General features: G+C 32.3%; 1 protein-coding gene across 11 annotated transcripts in view; it reads right to left on the bottom strand.

Moving 5' to 3' along the window:
• BIRC6 (baculoviral IAP repeat containing 6) overlaps positions 1 to 18154 on the bottom strand; it is a 197178-nt gene that overhangs the window by 15875 nt on the left and 163149 nt on the right. For 10 of the 11 annotated variants that reach the window (XM_074378695.1, XM_074378697.1, XM_074378694.1 and 7 more), the window contains 3 exons: positions 3859 to 4004; positions 3098 to 3208; positions 542 to 759 (listed from right to left, as the gene is read on the bottom strand). In XM_074378695.1, coding sequence (XP_074234796.1) covers positions 542 to 759; positions 3098 to 3208; positions 3859 to 4004 — 475 coding nt within the window. Of the gene's footprint in view, positions 1 to 541; positions 760 to 3097; positions 3209 to 3858; positions 4005 to 6719; positions 6893 to 18154 lie in introns of those variants that run through there. The other variant, XR_012511857.1, reaches the window with a different exon arrangement.

Below are 18154 nucleotides of genomic sequence, written 5' to 3'. Positions count from 1 at the left end.
GGTGTCAAATCTTTAAAATGTTTGATGCAGCTATCTCTTGGAATTTAAAGCCAGATTACCACAGTGTTAAAACATAAAGGTACAGATTGTTTATTTATTGTACTACTATTACTTAATTCATAGAGCATATGGATTTTGAAATACATAAATTTCCTAGGGGAATAAAAAGAAAAATTTTGAAAACTGATAGTATAAAACATGAGAGAAGAACCCTGGATTATAAGGAAGAAATCTTATAAATTTTTTTTGTATGGACCAGCATTAAATCCTTTGATACTATGTTTTAAAACTACGATAGGCTGCATACAACCTTTGTTTAGGAAAGGTCTTTTGGTATTTTCTTCTAAATCTTTATTCTGAATGGTATTCTTATCCACATACTCTCAACTAACATTAGAAAAGGATTCCTTAAACTGATACGCAAAATGGTCAACAGAATTTTTATTAAATTTATTAAAATTCATGCTATTTCTAGTGCTTTGTATGAATATTTGAATAACAGGATTAGCCAGCAAAACAGGAAAAAGGTTGTTTTCTCTACCTTCATGATGTCAAGTCGCTCCTCATCACAGCGTACAAACACGCTAGAGGACGATGAAAGAGGCAGTGAGGTTGACAGTGTCACAGCTTCCTGGGCAAGGCGGCGGGCTCTGGCAGCACTGTTAGCATCATTTGCATTTTTCACCTGAGACATGTAGTGGTAGTTTACTTTAAAACCCAACTTCCCATCTTCATCTTCAGAAACCATCTCAAATGTATCTAACGGAAGAAAAAGAAAAGAAAAAAAAATACTGAAGAAAAAAAAAGAACCAGAATGGAGCACAGCTGTTATAACAACAAAAATCACACATAAATCACAGCCCTTCTTCCACCCAAAATGGAGAGGACTGCAACGTGGAAGAAGAGCAAACTGTGTCTATGTAATACCAACCTATAGATATTAACACTGCTAGATGGATGGAATATGTCACAGATGCAGAAGAAGAAATGATTTTTAATTTACAGTTTGGACAAGCAGATAGATTATATTATATCAAGTATTTAAATAACAATGCAAAGTAGTAGATAACTTATTCTTAAAATGAGTAGAATATAATATTTTTGCCAAAATAATTACAGAATATGAAATACCAAAAAGTATTTCATTATATTTCATTTTTAAGAAGAGAGGAAGTCTTCATAAATTTGCACTGATTTGGAATCAGAAATCAGAAATGACAGGCTGAAATTTACTTTTCCATTACTTTAAAAATTTAAATTACTAGGATAAAAGATTATCAGGGCAATCTAAGTACTTTGACAGAATATAAGTAACGGGCTAATTCTTAACCATTTATCTAGGCATGTTTGTAAGGACTTAAAGTTATTTTTATAAAAGCTACGTCCAAATATAATAGAAAGAAAAAGTGGATTTGAACTATACCAGTGGATTAAAACAAAGATATTTAAATAACTTGTACCACTAAATTAAAATCACCTACTAGTGCAAATAGAAAAGAAACAATGGTACCTTTGATCTTGTGCTCGTGTAATTCTTAATATATGGAAAAACATTAACACTACATTATAATTATCATTAATGCAGTAAATTTTACCAATAGCTAAGTGCACTTACTTAGGCTAGGCTGTCTGGGTTAAATAATAAATAGGAATATATATCTACCTTCAGGAAGCTTATAATCTAGAAAAAAGGGGAAGACCTATAACAGTATCATGGATCTATGCACTACAAATATACTGGGTCTCAGAAGACTACTGACTAGTTTCTATCAGTAAACTTAAAAACTGGAGTAATTTCACTCGCCCAACTCTGCTGTCTTTCAAAAGCTTAATACAGGGGTAAATTTCCTTTGAGTTTTATAAACAGCAATCCACCAGACACAAACATGAGCTTATTTCCATGCCTGCAGGAAGTTTTTATATCTTTTATTTATAAGAGAACAGGGTCCTCTAATGCCAAAATTTTACTGAAATATTCAAATGGCTAGTCTGTGAAACATAAATCGTGTTTGACTGAGCATTTCCTCTATTAACTTGTCCTAAGGAAATAATCCTGGATGTGTACAAATATTTATATGCAATGATGGTCACTGAGATGCTGAAGATGTTACTTAAAAATGAAAACAACCTAAATGTTTAATTATTGTTTAAACAAATGACAGTACATTATATGAGAATATTAGGCAGTCAATAAAGTTGCAGAAGAACTGTCATATTACAAACTACTGGATATATAAGGTAGAAAATGGAGTTTACTAAAGAACTCAACAGAAAGCTTGTATTTTTCCTAGATTATTTAAAAAGCCAAGGGATAGCAAAACTCAATTACTTTTAAAGTCACATCCAACTTGTTGAGTTTAAGATTTTAAGTGCTGTATAAGAGAAGCCTCCTGGCTGGCTAACATTCATCTGGTTTATGACTTTGACTGTATGACAAAAATCTATGCTTTTTTGTCTCCTACTTTAACATAGTCAATGTCCTTTGGGATAGTTCTCAAGAATAGAAAAGAAGCACATGCAGTAATAGTTAATAATGGTCATCAAAATTTGGAATTCTAGTGTTTACTTGCTGACTAACACCTTATGAGTGGTGCTGATATGATCTTTTCATCAGTCCTTACTTGTCAAGAGTTTTAGAATAGAAAAGGCTACAAGTGAACTACATGTAACTACATTTTCCAAAGGTAAATCTCAGAATTCTAAAATGGTAAGAGTAACAGACTTGAGTGTAAAGTCCCAGGTCTTGGCTTCCTTCAGACCAGGATATACAGAAATGGAGAGTTAAAGAAAGAAAAGATATTCTTCTTTCTGCCTGTCAGATTATTTGGCTTTGTTTTTTTCCCCCCTAGATTTATACTGAATAATGATTTCTAAACATTAACTATAAATAGAGATAGAAATTCAAAGATAGATGATAAAACTTTTCATGTGGGTGTGTATATATATACATACATACATATATATGTATATAGATAATATGAATAATTCATGGTAAAAGCAAGTTTTAAATTCTTTAATTTTACTAGCCACATTTCAATAATACTATTAAACAAGTGAAATGAAATCGGAAGAAATGAAGATTACAATTTCAACTTACCAAACTGCAATTTCTTCATAACAGCCACATATTTTTCTTCAAGTGATTTCAATACTGATAAAGGTTTGGGTTTCATAGCCACCTTCTTTGAATATTCACCTAGTTTTTTTTCTGTTATTTAATATTTCAAGATAAATAACATAAGTATACATTTTAGAAGAGTAAAACAAACAAAACTATTAACTTCTAGAGTTCAAGTTTTTAATTCCAAAAAATTACCAAACTCTTCAATTATCTTCCTACTGTACTATCTTAAAATTAAAAGATTTCTATTTCATAAAAATAACTAATAGAGCTAAAAATCTTATTAAATTTAAAGCTTAAATTCTTAAAATGCTAATTAACATCCATTCAGGCAAAAACAGCAGAAATGAACAACAGATTATGTAGAAGGCTTTATGTCTTCCATTGCTAATACATGAAAATGCCAATTTTAACTAAATTCTTACACAGTCTTACTGTGCTATTTTCTAATAAAATTGCATTTTTCAATTTCATGACTTTGATGGAAAGAAAAGAAATTTTTGGTGCACGCTGTCGGCTGACTAAATTTAGTCTTGGTAATCATACAAAGTAGAGATTAATATTTTAAAATTAGAGACTATTCACAATTAGCTTGAAAACCTGACACAGAGCAGAATCTTTACATAAATAACTTGCTTGAAAAAAATTAACACAGAGGGATGAGAAGGCAGTTTTCAGTAGTAAATGAAACATCTTTGTATCAAAAGAAAAGGAGCATAAAGGGAATAGTGTTATACCTTGATTTGCTTGCCGCAAACTGGTAGTGGCAGCATAAACGATCTCAGCAGTCTTCTGAATGTCTGGCACCAAAAGAGTAAGTCCTTCTGGTTCTTGATCAGATGCATCTGGTTTTACTCCTGTTTTAATATTTTCCCTTTTAGATCTGAAAAAGTTTTTTCAATATGAAAAGAAATGCAAGGAAAATTAAGATTTTAGTTTCGAAAAATAAATACTTTCATAAGTCAGTAACAGTGGTTAAAAATCAGTATGATAGTGTGCATTTCTTTTGACATACACACGATATATACCAAAAGTAGTTTAAGTTAGATGCATTGTTGCTTGTGAAGCCAGGGATAATGCCTACAACAATAAACTGAGTTTTGGGTAGGTTTTTTCTTCATATGCAAAAGTAGACAAGAGATAAACACTATAGAAATGTCATACTGTAAAAAAAAGCCAGATACCTGGTATGTCCTTGGATCCACACCTTTAAAAACACACTTATATAGTTTAAGTACCTAGCAGTAGAGAAATCACTTCCATATGTAAAAGTGACAGCTGTCTATTCCCTGCCTCCTAAGACCTAGGAATCAAAGATCCACAGGTAGTTTTTAATTTTAATATTGTATGTATTTCACTCAAAATATTTTAATTTACAAGGGAAAAAAAAGAAATATTCCAGAGTAAAGTGCAGATTCACTACTTAATACAATGTACTTCTATACACCGAACCTTTACTTAAACACTAAGTTTTAGGGCATAATCATTTTAAAGATATTCTTCTGTCATTCCCTATTCAGGGTCTAAAATATACTCAGACATATCAAACTGTGTTTCAGTGTATAAGGCATGAGAATGTTTAACTTTTCTAGATGAATGTGGTACTTCTACTGTATTTGTAATTTTATTACAAGATAATAAAAATAACTAAATATCAGAATCCTTTTTTCTATTTCAACTCTCAGTACATTTTCTTCATATAATAATTATACTACTGCTTAGATACTAAAAATCAGCATCTTTGTTAATTCATTAAATAGACAATTTAAAACAAACTGAAACCACACATAAATAAAGGTGTTTAAAATGTTTACGCTAAGGTATAATCTAAACTATTTATCTTTTTTTTTCTAGTTTGTGCATCTACTAACAAAAAGTCTGGGCTATTATATTAAAATAACATTTCACGAAGTGGGCATGGAGCCTTAGAGAACTATAAAAAGACTAACAGAAGGTAGAATGTCCTTAACAAAATAATACTATTATGTCCAAATAAACTGTTCTGTATCACAAAGACAAATATCTGCTCAGAAGCAATTCAATGCTTAACTTTGGGTAGACCCAAGAGGTAAATTAAGAAGAGCCACTCAGGGGGATAACAAGGGTAAATGGTTTTAGTGTTGTGCATGACTTCTGAATGTGTTTCAATGTGTGAAAAACTAGTACCTACAGATATTTTTAACTATAAAGTATATACTACCTCACCAGGCAAGATGATTTAACTTAGGAGCCAGCATGTGTCCCTGGGTTACTGCCTTTTCTCCTATGCTCCCTTATCTTCCCTGAGGTACACAGAAGTCCCAGAGAACACATGTCTAACTTTCCTTTGCTACTCAGGAACCACTTGGTAGATATTATACTGTATATATCATTTTAGTTATCAACTTCTATGTGTGAACGTGTAAATGAACATACTTTATATATGTAAGTAAGGAGAATATAGGGAATGAATGTTTTAAGACTTAAATAAACATTTTGCTGCTAGAATCAAATAAGATATTGCATCTTTTATAACTATAAAAAAAGTTGAGACTATAGTTTAATGGTGAGTCTGACAACTTTTTAAATAAAGATATGATTCTGCTAGATAAGCTCAAACAGGTTTTCAACTTCTGCATTAACCAATAGCTATTCACAAATCAGTGTCAAACACTTACAATCAAGGAAAGTGCATAAGCTGATTGACGGTACACCATATGAATTTATAAGATTCAATCACCAATTGTAAATGATTCTCTTTTGGGGGCTTAAAAAAATTCTTAAGTAATAGGGCCACTGAACCATAAAAGGAAAACAATGTTAAGTACTTTGAGAAAACAAAAGAGTTATGGTTACAGCTATAATAAAATAAAGATGGTTTCCTAAATCTATTATCAGTCAGCTGATCCCTTATACTCTCAATAAAGATTTCACTTAAAGAAATACATCTTGCCAAGCAGAGAAGGAAGATAACAGGAGTGAAGCTCATTTTTCCAGAATCAGGGTATTTTCTCCTTGAAGAAACAAGAACCTCTGGCACGGAGAGTAAACTGCATCAATGCAATTTAGAGCAAGTTACCCTCAGAAAACTACTGATTCTAAATTTCAAGCCCTATTCATGAATACCAATATCCTAATTTCAGTTTTTAAAAGATGATTAGTAGGAGAAATCTCTATTATTAAAATAGTGGAATCAGTTAAGATGAAAAAAATTTTATTTTGACTTCAAAATCTTAAAAATGTTTAAAAATAGTGTAAAATTCCACAGAAGGTTTAAAAATATTATTTTTTACACCAAATGCATAAAAGATATGGTCATATATATCTCACACTGAAGACAATGGTTGAATCATAAAACAGACTTAATTAGACCTTTACACCAGGTTCTAATGAGAAATCTTCAGGTGGATAGTATTCGTGACAAAAACAAACAGGAGAAAAAGGAATAATCTCCAAAAGAGATTACTTCAAATATATGAAGAACACACACTACCTGCCTAATGATGACTAAAACTAGTCATTGTCTGACATTAAACTACAGCCAATAGTCTCTTTTCTATAAAAATTGCAGGTTACTGTAAACCCATATGTAGGCCCAGCTCATGAAAAAAGGCCATACCTTAGCTCACATCCTGAAGTCTGTGTGAAAAGCTATTTGAGTTCAAGGCACCTAGCTGGAAGTAGGTCTCTGAGACTGACAATGGATCCAACATGGTAAAAGCAATCAGCGACGGCCGCTACCATGGTATCCGCTGCTTTGTGCATACGTTGAATCTGGTTGTGATCACTGCCCTGAAGAAATACGAGGAATCAACTGAAGTTTCTACTATTGCACAGAATTATCTGCAAACATTTTCCACTATGCTGTGAATTCCAACTAAACAGCTAATAAATTAAGCAAATTTTGGCTCTGTGACATATAATCTGAACTAGGATGTGAGCAGAATGGGCAAATCTCTCTTGTGTAAACAAAAAGAGAAAAACCCATAACTCAAAATTCAGTTATACTGAATTGCCTCTGCTAATACTATCACCCAAATTAGGTTGATATTTGTAAGGCTAACTACAAAATATCAGAACTATGTTCTTTTATAACCTATAAACTGAAAATAGCTCAATGTAGCTATTTCTTGGTTGAACATTACAAAAGACCACATCAATCCCCTGAACTTCTAATTCTAAAGGAAAACTATCACACCGTTGAAATAAATATTTAAAACACAGTGAGATGTTGAAGAAGTAATCAGGAGACCACAATGCTGAAACGTCCAGATTCAGAAATAATAAGAATTAGCATCTTAGAGAAAGATTCTAAAACTCTAAGAGAATGAAACTTCTACATTAACCTATAAAACAATGTGTCATACCACACTCCACAGTTCTAGAGCTCTTTGCCAGGAATTACAGTTCAAAAAAATTAAAAGTAAGTAGAAAGATTTTTTTTAAATTATTACTGTGGAGAATTATTTGCTTCTAATGTCTACAGAAAATATGAAAATTCTTGAAATGCATCACTACACACGGCGAAGACCTTTATAAGATGAGTGTTTTCCATGATTACTTTAAAGCTTAGTTTTTAACTCTAGATTCTTTCTTGTTTTTATTTAAACTCTTTCCAAAAGGAAGTATGAATTTTAGTTTTTAGTATAATTTAAGTGAAAGTTGAAAATAAAATCTTCTTTGTCTTGGGAAGCAAAAATAAGCAATATGAGAGAAGGGAATATTCAAAACAGCGGTCTTAGAAGCCTTTGAAAATAAGAAAAATCTCGATTTCTAGATTAGATAAAAATATAACAATTTTTAGGTCAGATTAAATATTACAGGATAAATAAAGGTGCTGTGTGCTGTTGTGGAATGGGTTGCCAAAAGTAATATGCTTCACCAAGAGCCACTTCAGCTGAGGCAAAGAAGAGATACTAAAATAAATGTTGGTATTGCTGTCTCCATCACCAAGTAAAAAGCTGATCGATCAACCACTGAACTTGGTCAAGGTCAACAAAAAAGGAAACTTAAAAAAGAATATATGGCTACAATAAATGCTTCTTGGCTAAAAAATTAGGTCTTTTTCATTTCGTACATTTGAGAGGCAGAGGTAAAAAGAAGACATAGGAAATGTTTTTCCAATGAAAACAAAATGAGAACTGGAACTGAAACCTACAGGAACTTTAAAGAAGTTAAAATAAGAAAGTTTGACACAAGATATGTCTTTTAAGAAGCAGATCAACTAAACTTATTGCTTAGTTAGATAAAAAGGAATTGGGTAATTTCTACAAGAGAATTCAGTTATTTTATAATATGAACTTCGCACTAGAAGACACTTTGAGATAGCTAAGGGAAACAGCAATCAAGGATGCTTACTTTAATGATGTTAAAGAGAAGTTCAAAGTGAAAGAACACCTTACACTTAACGTAGCCATTTGTGTCATGTCCTCATTGGCAATTAAGATTATTTGATTGACAGTAAGTCCCTCTTTCAAAATTTTGGTGGAATTATCAAATACTAAATATACAAAACACGATTATTTGCCTACTGGAGTCCAGAAGGCGAAGTCTGCACAGAAGATTAAGGACAAAATATCTGCCTTTGCTCCTATTCCAAGGAAGCTATGAAGTGTCACACTTACTCAAAAGTGAAACCAAACTACCATGGCTATACTTTGACTTCATGTTGACATAACACAGGTTGGAATGGCCAGCAGATGAATTTCACCAAGAATGGTATTTAAAAGCTGAAGGGGGTAGGGGAGGGTGTAGCTCAATGGTAGAGCACATGCTTAGCATGCATGAGGTCCTGGGTTCAATCCCCAGTATCTCCATTAAAAAATAATAATAATAATAACAAATAAATAAATAGACCTAATGACTCCCATAAACAAACAAACAAATAAGTAAGTAAGTAAGTAAGTAAGTAAGTAAATAAATAAATAAATAAATAAATAAATAAATAAATAAATAGCTGAAGGGGTCATATCTTCTCACTGTGATTATTTTGTGGGAAGAAAATGAACTTTCACATTAGATAATTAAATTCCAATTCAAGCAGAATATATATATATAAAAGTTTAAAGTATTATGTTACCTATGCCACAAATCCCTTTACTAATAGAGACAACAGAAATGCTTTTGAGTTCTTTCTTTTATTAAGAATCTAAAATAAACTGTTCATCAATAACTGGTCATAAGTAGGGGGGAGTATTTTGCTTATTATTTAAATATCTAATATTGCTATACAAACTCTTGAAAAGAAAAAATAATTTTATTTCCAACACACTGCCCCAATCTCTGCAAGTAGATACCAGATCAGCTTGAAAAGACAGTAGAAGAAAAATACACATCAAAAAGTAAGACATTTTCAGAGGAATGCTTTTTATTAATTCTTCTGAGCAAGGAAAACATCAAATGGGTAAAGCTGACGTATTCTTCACTTGAGTGATAATTATGTAAGTGCCACCAGCTCACGTTCTACAGTTTAACTTACTTAGTGTAATAATCCAGTAATTATTTCTTAGGCACAACTTGAATGTTGTGCATATCTAATGAAACATGCTGCCTTTTAACATCTTATCATAGTGCTAACTTAAAAATTCTTCAGGGGAATTAAAAAAGATGAGCAAAAGAAAACATCAGAAAAATTCTGTAGAATCTTCATTATTGTATATACTTTAACTATCAGAAGCAAATCTTTCAATTAAAAAATTTTACTTGTCAACATTTAAAATATTTTGAATGTATCCTAAATTTCCAAAGGCAAATAAGAGAAAAGTACACCTCCCCAACTTCTAATTATTCACTGATGCATAAATTGAATTGTTCTTTGGATGGTTAACTTGATAAATAAATATACTTGATTGGGACATTAGATTTTAGATCTTATAGCTCTGCCACTAAACATCAGAGAACCTGGAATAGATCACAGTATTTATGGACTTCGTTTTCCTCATTTATAAAAAGGTGGTTCTGAACTATCTGAACTCTAAAGAGAATCTTTTACAGGTTTAAAAACCAACTGATAACATGGGACAGGTTACTTACTGTGATATGCCCAGAAAGATAGGTTATAAACTAAATCTTACTATGCAAGAGACTTCAAATTCAGCAATTAAGATTGCTTGAGGTTTTGTCAGAGATAAAGATAGTGGGAACTGTCCTGAAACATTAAGCTCATCTAATGTAATCTGATAAGGAACAAATAATCATTTTATATTGGTATGTTATGCTACTGAGGTAGAAGTATTAAGTCAATTTTTAATTTGTATGAGTTTTTGTTCATCACTTAAATAACAGAATAAGCAGCATTTTGGCACTTTAAGTGTTTTTCAGGAACCAGCTAAGGCTCAAGTCTAGCCTTTACACAAGCATGAAACCTAAGTGATCACTGAACAATTTTGAGCAATGGTGTATAAAAATAGAAGTATCTGGGCTTTGGGTCAATTAACTTGTTTTTCTTCATAAATATTGTTTGTGATAATGAACATCACAGGCGTCAGGGGACTGGGGAGCTAAATATAAGATTTATTAACTATTAGTAAGTTTTTAAATGTTAAACTCTAAGCAATAGTTTCATTCTTTGGCAAACAAGAATATTTTCTTGTCTACCACACAGAGCAGGAAAAACTAGTAACAGACACCTGAGAACTTTTGAAATTGTGTATCCGACATAAAAGTTAGGTTATAGTATTACTTCCATGTATTTTTAATATAAATCTATACGCTATTATATATTTATTGTAAGTTACTCACAGTTTAAAGCAGTCTGGCTTACTCTCCAGACACAAAAAGAGAAATCAATAAAAGCATAGAGGCTGGAACATAAACACTATACTAATCAAAATTATTCAAATTGGCAAAACAAAAGGAATTCAGGAAATACTTCAGTCTTCTATGTGCCTAAGTCATTATTCTGACAGTTAAAAAATTTCATTTTCACCAGATTTTGATTTCTCATAATCAGTATAAAATTAAGTGGTAGTGACCTTGGACTAATGCATCAGTAAAAATCTCATCACAGGCTGTCTCTGGTACGTATCTAACACTGGCTGCTTACACCTTTAAACACCCTTTACCTCCTACTTTTCATATCATGCTCTCATTCTGGCATGCGTTCCCTCTCTACCCCTCTCTTTTGGCCTCTAGGCAACTATTTCTTCCACAGCTTGTAGATCTAAAAATTAAAACTACTAAACACAAATTATAAAACTAAAGAAAAAATCAGATATTAAGACTTTTTGGGTAAAATTATTTTTAATTTGGATAAATTTTTTTCTGTGTTAGGAAAGAAAGAAAAGTGTTAAAATTGCTACACTGAGGGCACCTGAAAAATAAAACATTTATGGTAACAGAAGTTTTCAAACACTAGGCATTGAGTGAATTCTACTTATCCTTTGTGGATAAATGTTAAACTATTTGTTCTTCCTAAGTGCCTATTACAGCAGGAGACAGGCAAAAGAAATAAGAACATTTAATTATCTTGGAATTCCTTTGATTTTTCTATTGAAGTGACTACTAAAGTGACTTTTTAAATAATTTCTCTGAAATAAAGTAAATGAACTACTTAGTATTATTGTGGCAAACAAAGTTAAACAGAACCAATACTTCAGTCAACCATTTCTCCATTTTTGTTCAAATTTTCAATTGAACAATAAAAAAATACAAAATTTCCTTATGATGGCATCCTGAAATGTTCCAATTCTGTTTAGATTTTAAGCAACAGATGATGACAGAAAATGGCCTTAAGTGATAAATACATTTAACCTTATAGGTACAGTTAAGGTATGTTTTTAAAATGGCGTAAAACCAGTATATGTTTTTGCTACAAAACATGTCATATATATTTAGAAAAAATTAATTTCTGAAAAAAATCCTCATAATTAATTACCTTTAATCTTGCCTGTTTCAGAAAAAAGTTGGAAAGTGTTGAACATAAAAATTATCTATTTTTAAGTAATACACTTTGGCCTAGTCCTCTGTGCTTCCTAAAGGAATGTTATTCCTGATTTATCTTAACATAAATGCTTACTAATACTCAGCCAACACCAGTATCAATCAGTTTACTTATGTTAACCATTAGATTCAAATTCACTCTCAGCAGTTAATACAAATTGTGAATCTTGAAAGGACTTATTAGAAGAAGTGGTAGATAATAAAAATACAGAATCAGGAGTAAAAGAATATTAAAATAGTATTATCTTTAGGAAATTCTTAATGCAATTTGTACAGTAAATATTTAACGGCTTTTTAAAGGCAGCCTAAATCATAATAAATCACTCCTAGTTGTCACCCTGCCATATCAACAGTTAATCTGGCCAAGAAAGCAGATGATAAATGAGAAGTATACTCATTCCTTGAATACTGCTCTGGTTTACACTAATACCAATCCCAGCAGAGTACTGTAATTATCAGTCACCAAACTAATCCTCGCCCCTAACAGATAATCATTCTGTTAAGGTATAATTATAATTGAAGAAATCTGAAACATGCCTTAGAGTCTATTATTTCAAAAGTTAAAATTCAGGGTCACTGTCTCTCTTGCCTTCTGAGAAGGCCCGCACTCTGTCTATGGAGTGTGTATCTACTTTTACTTTAAACACCCTGCACCTCTCAGCTTCTCTCCCTCTCACCTTTCTGAGATGGCCCATATTCTGCCTACACAGTATGTATCTCCTAAGCCTTTTCCCATTTTTCCCTTCTGAGTGAGATGGACCCCACTCTCTGTGAAGTGTGTCTCTCTCTAAATAAACTTGCTTTCACTTTAAGAAAAAAAGCTAAAATTCAGAGGCTACTTTTCAGATATCTGTATGTCTATTGATATATACATGCATATATAATTATATTTCATGTATTATTATAATATACCAGCAAAAACTCTTAATTATAGAATTGACAGGCATAAAAGGCATTCCCATTGTGTTGTGCCACTGTGCCAACTCAAGTTCCTCCTCTAAGCAGTCATTCTTACTGAAGCCTTTGGATGTGTAAAAAGTTCAGTATTATGGCTGCAATATTGATTCTACCAAGTCATCTCCTCAGCATATTGCCTAAAAGGGGGTATGGTGTAGAAGGCAACCCAACTAATACATCGTCAATCCATCCTTCACCCAAGAGTTACCTGAGTTATCCTTTATTAAAATACAATGCCCCCTTGAAAGGCAAAAGGGTCATTTCCTTCTTTATATAAGTCTGTCTTGAAAAGGGCAAAATTCTGGAACAGTAGGACACACCTAGTTATAAGGTGCTTTGCTGGACAGGGATCAAAAGAGGACACTAGGTATCTTGCTGAGCAGGGAAGTGAAAAGTAAAAAGGAAGAGAAGAATGTTAAGGTAAAAACCAGCTACTTTTTGTAAAACTCTTAAGGTGAGGATGAGAACCAAAACGCCACTCTAACCTGTGGCCACATTTAAAAACAAAAGCTAGGTTATTTATGGCAAATGACACTGGTTCTTCTGATATGGTAATAATTTGAAATTTCCTCTTTACATAAAATGTTTGGTTAAAAAAAATCTAAAGAGAGATTCTTACAATAGCATAGGTGGTATAAGATTTGAAAGTCCTTCCTCTTAAGAATCTCATGCCAAGACTCTGCACACTGACGAAGAATTTCTACCAAGAAAAATTTCCTTCAGTTTTCAACCATGAAAATGGTTTGACTTATCTGATCAGATTAATAAAAATCCTCTTATTACCTGAGGACTCTTTTTAGAGTTAGATGAATTCTAAAATAACAGACAAAAGCTCCAGAAAAATTATATCTAAAGCCTACTTACCATCATATAAATTTTCCACATCTATAATTCTAGCTGGATGACAGCTTTAAGAAATAGCAGAAGAATGTATGAATGTGCATGTAGTCTCACCCTGCCATTCCTGAACCTTAACATTAAGAGACTTTAGATTCTCTACTAATGATTCTGAGCCTCTGTCAAGCCAATAAATGATTGTTTCCTGTCTAACTGGGTCACTTAAATAACCTGGTAAGATCAGTACTGGAAAACTTCCACGTGGGATTACAGACTTCAGATTCTTATGTTATCAAAAGAAACCATGCTCCCAGAACCATTCACCCAATAGCACTTGCCGTTTATTGAAGGAGATTCCTAGGGATAAATTTGCAGTCGCCAATATTAATACATAGGCAGAATAATGTAGTTAATAAATAATTTAAAGCCTGAGTTATATTATTGATTTTTTAAAGTCAAACATCTAGAACATAGAAAGTATTTCTACTCATGAACTAACTTTCCAGTAAATCCATAATATTAGTGCAAGAATGCTAATGGACACAAATCCTCAGTCCCCACGAATGGCAGAATGGGGAGAGGACACAAATAGCTCGAATGTCAAGGTGGAAAGGATGAAAATCTCTTCCATGGCAGTTTAGTCTAACTTCCATCCCAACTATTCAGCTATACTGCAAGATAATCTTTTTTACAATGCAAATCTAATTAGAGCCCTGCTGAACTCCTTCCAATAGCTCTTCACCATATTTAAGTGCAAGGAACTATGAAGTTCTTCAAGCACTTGCTTTCTTCTCTAGCCTCATTTCCCACCTCTATCTCCTACCCACAGGATACCCAGGCACACCAAACTTCTTTAGATTTCCCTGAATACATGATGCTTTCTTCCACTGCTAACATTATTCTCGCAGCCTGGTATACCAGCCCCCGTCCCTCTTCATTTAGTCAATTTCTACTTATTCTTTGGGCTTCCAAATCTGGGTTGATCCTCCAGTAATGTCTTATACTTCCAATACACCATGTACTGTGTTATTAAAACTGTCTAGTTACTGTTTCCCCATTTATCTGTCAGTCCCTTCGAAAAAAGAACTTTCTTGTTATGCTCTCATGAACATTCTATAAACATTTGTTAAACGAACAAATCAGTGATGTTCTTGTGACCAGGCCAGATCTTATCTATCGAAATATAATCACAATTTTCTAAAGCACAAATTAGATAAAAGCAAAGTAAACAATCTGCCTTTTCACCTTAATGATATTTTTCTATTTCCTCTTATAGAAGATTTCAGACTTGGGGGGAAGAGTCAGCTAACCTATACAGTCTCCATCATTTTTTGAATTCTGAGATCAAAACTAGTTGGGTTTAGGCGTTGTCTTCAAGAGAGGATAATCTCAATTAGGTTATTCCTACTAGTAAAAAGTAAACTACCTTTTTGTACTTGGGCAAAACATTTTATCCTTCCTTTCATCCACAAAAGATAAAAGTTTTAAGTATAACATATACAGAAGAAATAACTTCAATGAAAATCATTATATGTAACAATAATTATCATCTAAAGACTGCAAATTACAGAGAACCTATTTTTCTTTATCTAAGATGACCAAAGAGTACTATGTTAAAATTTCATTTGAAGGGAAAAAAAATTACATGCCTTTTGTATGTGCTTGGTTTAAAAAAAGTACAAGTGAGAAATAAGAGAAAAAAACAAAGTAATACAATAAGATATATAAACATAATTAGTAAACTAATATTCGCTCTGTCTCACCAGAAAGAAGGAAAGAAAGAAAGCAGAAAGCAAGAAAGAAAGCCAGCCAGCCAGCCAGCCAGCCAGCAAGCCCCCAGGGCCTCCTATTTCTTACTGAGAAAAAAAAAGACAGAAATAATGTAAAAATGTTTTGAGCTGTGGTACACCTACACAGTAATTTTAAAGCCGTAACTCCAAAGCTTGATGAAGCACTAAAACATATCCTAAAAGTGATATATAAACAGAATGTATTTGCCTTGACCATTCTCTTCTTAGAGTATCCTGGGTTTTTGATTTTTTGGGGGGATGAGGCAGACAGGTAGGGGGGTGGGGAGGAGGCGGAAGCTCTGCACTTTGACACTGTTAAAACTGAATTTAGGCCAACTTCTGTGGGTTAAGACTTTATAAGAAATTGGACTATACTCTTCACTTTATTCTAATGAAAATATGAAAAGAAATACATCTTAAGTTTTAAAAGGCTGGAAAAGAAAAGATTTTACCCTCTCTCTGTGAAGTGGAAAGTGAATTCTCAAGATGCCAAACTTTCAAATGAAAGCAGGGGTGTTATAACATATATGTTTCTCTGGCTTCTTTTTTTAATAGAGGCTATAGATATCATGAGGGATTTCAACCATGATGCATATTCAAACCCTAATACAAAATTCTCTACGAGTGTTTCTTTTTTTTAAATTGAAGTTAAGTATAGTCAGTTTACAATGTTGTGTCATTTCTGGTTCTATGAGCATTTCCTGATCAGTAAAATAGTTTTTTAAAATAGTTACTGCACAGGGTCACTGTAAAGATAAAATAACAAATGAAATGAGCTCTGTGCATTGTCAATATGATCTTTACATGCATGTTTTACTGGTACAGAACTTAGAAGTCTGAAGTGTCATTTTTCCCTTACTGAAAGAAGGAAAGAATTTGAAGAATATTTTTTTCCAGGTAACCAACTAGAAAAATAAAGAGCTCCAGTTAAACAAAATTTGGTTATCCTCTAACTGCAATTAAGTTTTTGTAGTGAATCACTCATTAACTAATACATTTCATGCAGTTTACTTAAAAAAATTTTTACTGCATGCTATGTGAAAAGGAAATACATTAAATTAATAAAAGCAATGAAAAAGGTACTCTAGGTGTACAAATTCCAATTACTGCAATAAGCATCTTCTATAATTACCTTAGCACTCAGAACACTGTAACTCCATTTTTGCAGGATCCAATAGAAATTATGGGATAAGGAAATACATAGTTTAAAGAAAGTTATTCTTACTTTAATGGTTTTATTCTCACATTTATAACACAGCAAATTTATAATATTTTTAACCAAAGCAATAATAATTACATTCCAAATCTTTGCACAATTTTTCATCTAAGAAATAAAATACTACTGGAAAAACCACTCAAGGTTTCATAAATTCTTAATTTTTAGTTGTAAATGAGTATAATACATCTTAAAACAGAGAAATATAAGATACAGAAACACAAGAGTAAATTGCCCCTAAAAACACACAAGGGCAATTTCAAAGCTCTGTGTAATCTGCATTATTAATTGCTTTGTCAAAAAATATATGTTTATTGTGCCGGAGTAAGGAACACAGAAGGCCAGGGCAGAGAATGGGAAGTTCAATTAGACACGTCTCAATGAGACATTAACTCAATTAGAAAATCAGGTCTTCAGTTCAATTATGATACCACACTCTTTTTATACAATTATGTTAAAGCTGCTTAGATTACTAGTTAGAAAGACTTTTGCCACAAAGGATGGGACCAAATATAATATTATTTTCTTCTCTACAACAGAAGTCTCACACTATCAAAGAAAATATACCTTTACATTTTCCTTCCCTAGTAACAGTATGACCCTATAGCTTTTTATATTGCTACCAAGTGGCTCTTCTTTAATCTCTTCTCTAATTTGTGATTCTTACTGCCTGTCAGTGAGCCACTAGTTTTTAAAGTGATAATGATAGTACAATAAGCTAACAGAGTCATGATAATCTGACAAGTTGGTTTCTCTCTGAAAAATAAAGACTGCCAAACACCGTTTCTCTAATGACCAATTCTCTGCCATCATTTGATGTATACTGCATTTCCCAAATTTTAGGTTCTTAAAAAGTAAGTGAGAACAGGTAGAACAAATATATGGCAAAAATGGTAAAGAAGATTAATTCAATCAAAAAGACCACTGACAAAGGAATATACTTCCTCTGGCCTAATACTGATGTTTATAGAAGCATCATCTTTAAGTAAAACTGACACCACTGAATGGACTCTGCTAAGAGACTTGAAAAAGTTACCAGGAAAACGTTATTTAAAAAAGAGTTCTTGATAACAAAACTCACCATCTGACTTCTAGTGAGGTATAAACTTAAATCAGAGATTCATTTAAAAACTCAATTTCCCAAGAAGATAAATACTAACTTTATTATAACTCTAACAAATACTGAATCCTCTGACTTCTAAAATCCATTAATCCCACAGTTCTACTTCTATGAATCTACTCTGCAGAGACTTCTACAAGTTCCGAAAGATGTATGTCTGAGGTTATTATAAATCAGAAATAACTCAAATGTCC

The sequence above is a fragment of the Camelus bactrianus genome, chromosome 15, assembly GCF_048773025.1.
Source record: "Camelus bactrianus isolate YW-2024 breed Bactrian camel chromosome 15, ASM4877302v1, whole genome shotgun sequence".
In the NCBI taxonomy this organism is placed as follows: Eukaryota; Metazoa; Chordata; class Mammalia; order Artiodactyla; family Camelidae; genus Camelus; species Camelus bactrianus.
The sequence above is the reverse complement of the archived record's forward strand: the minus strand, read 5'-3'. Positions and strand labels throughout refer to the sequence as shown.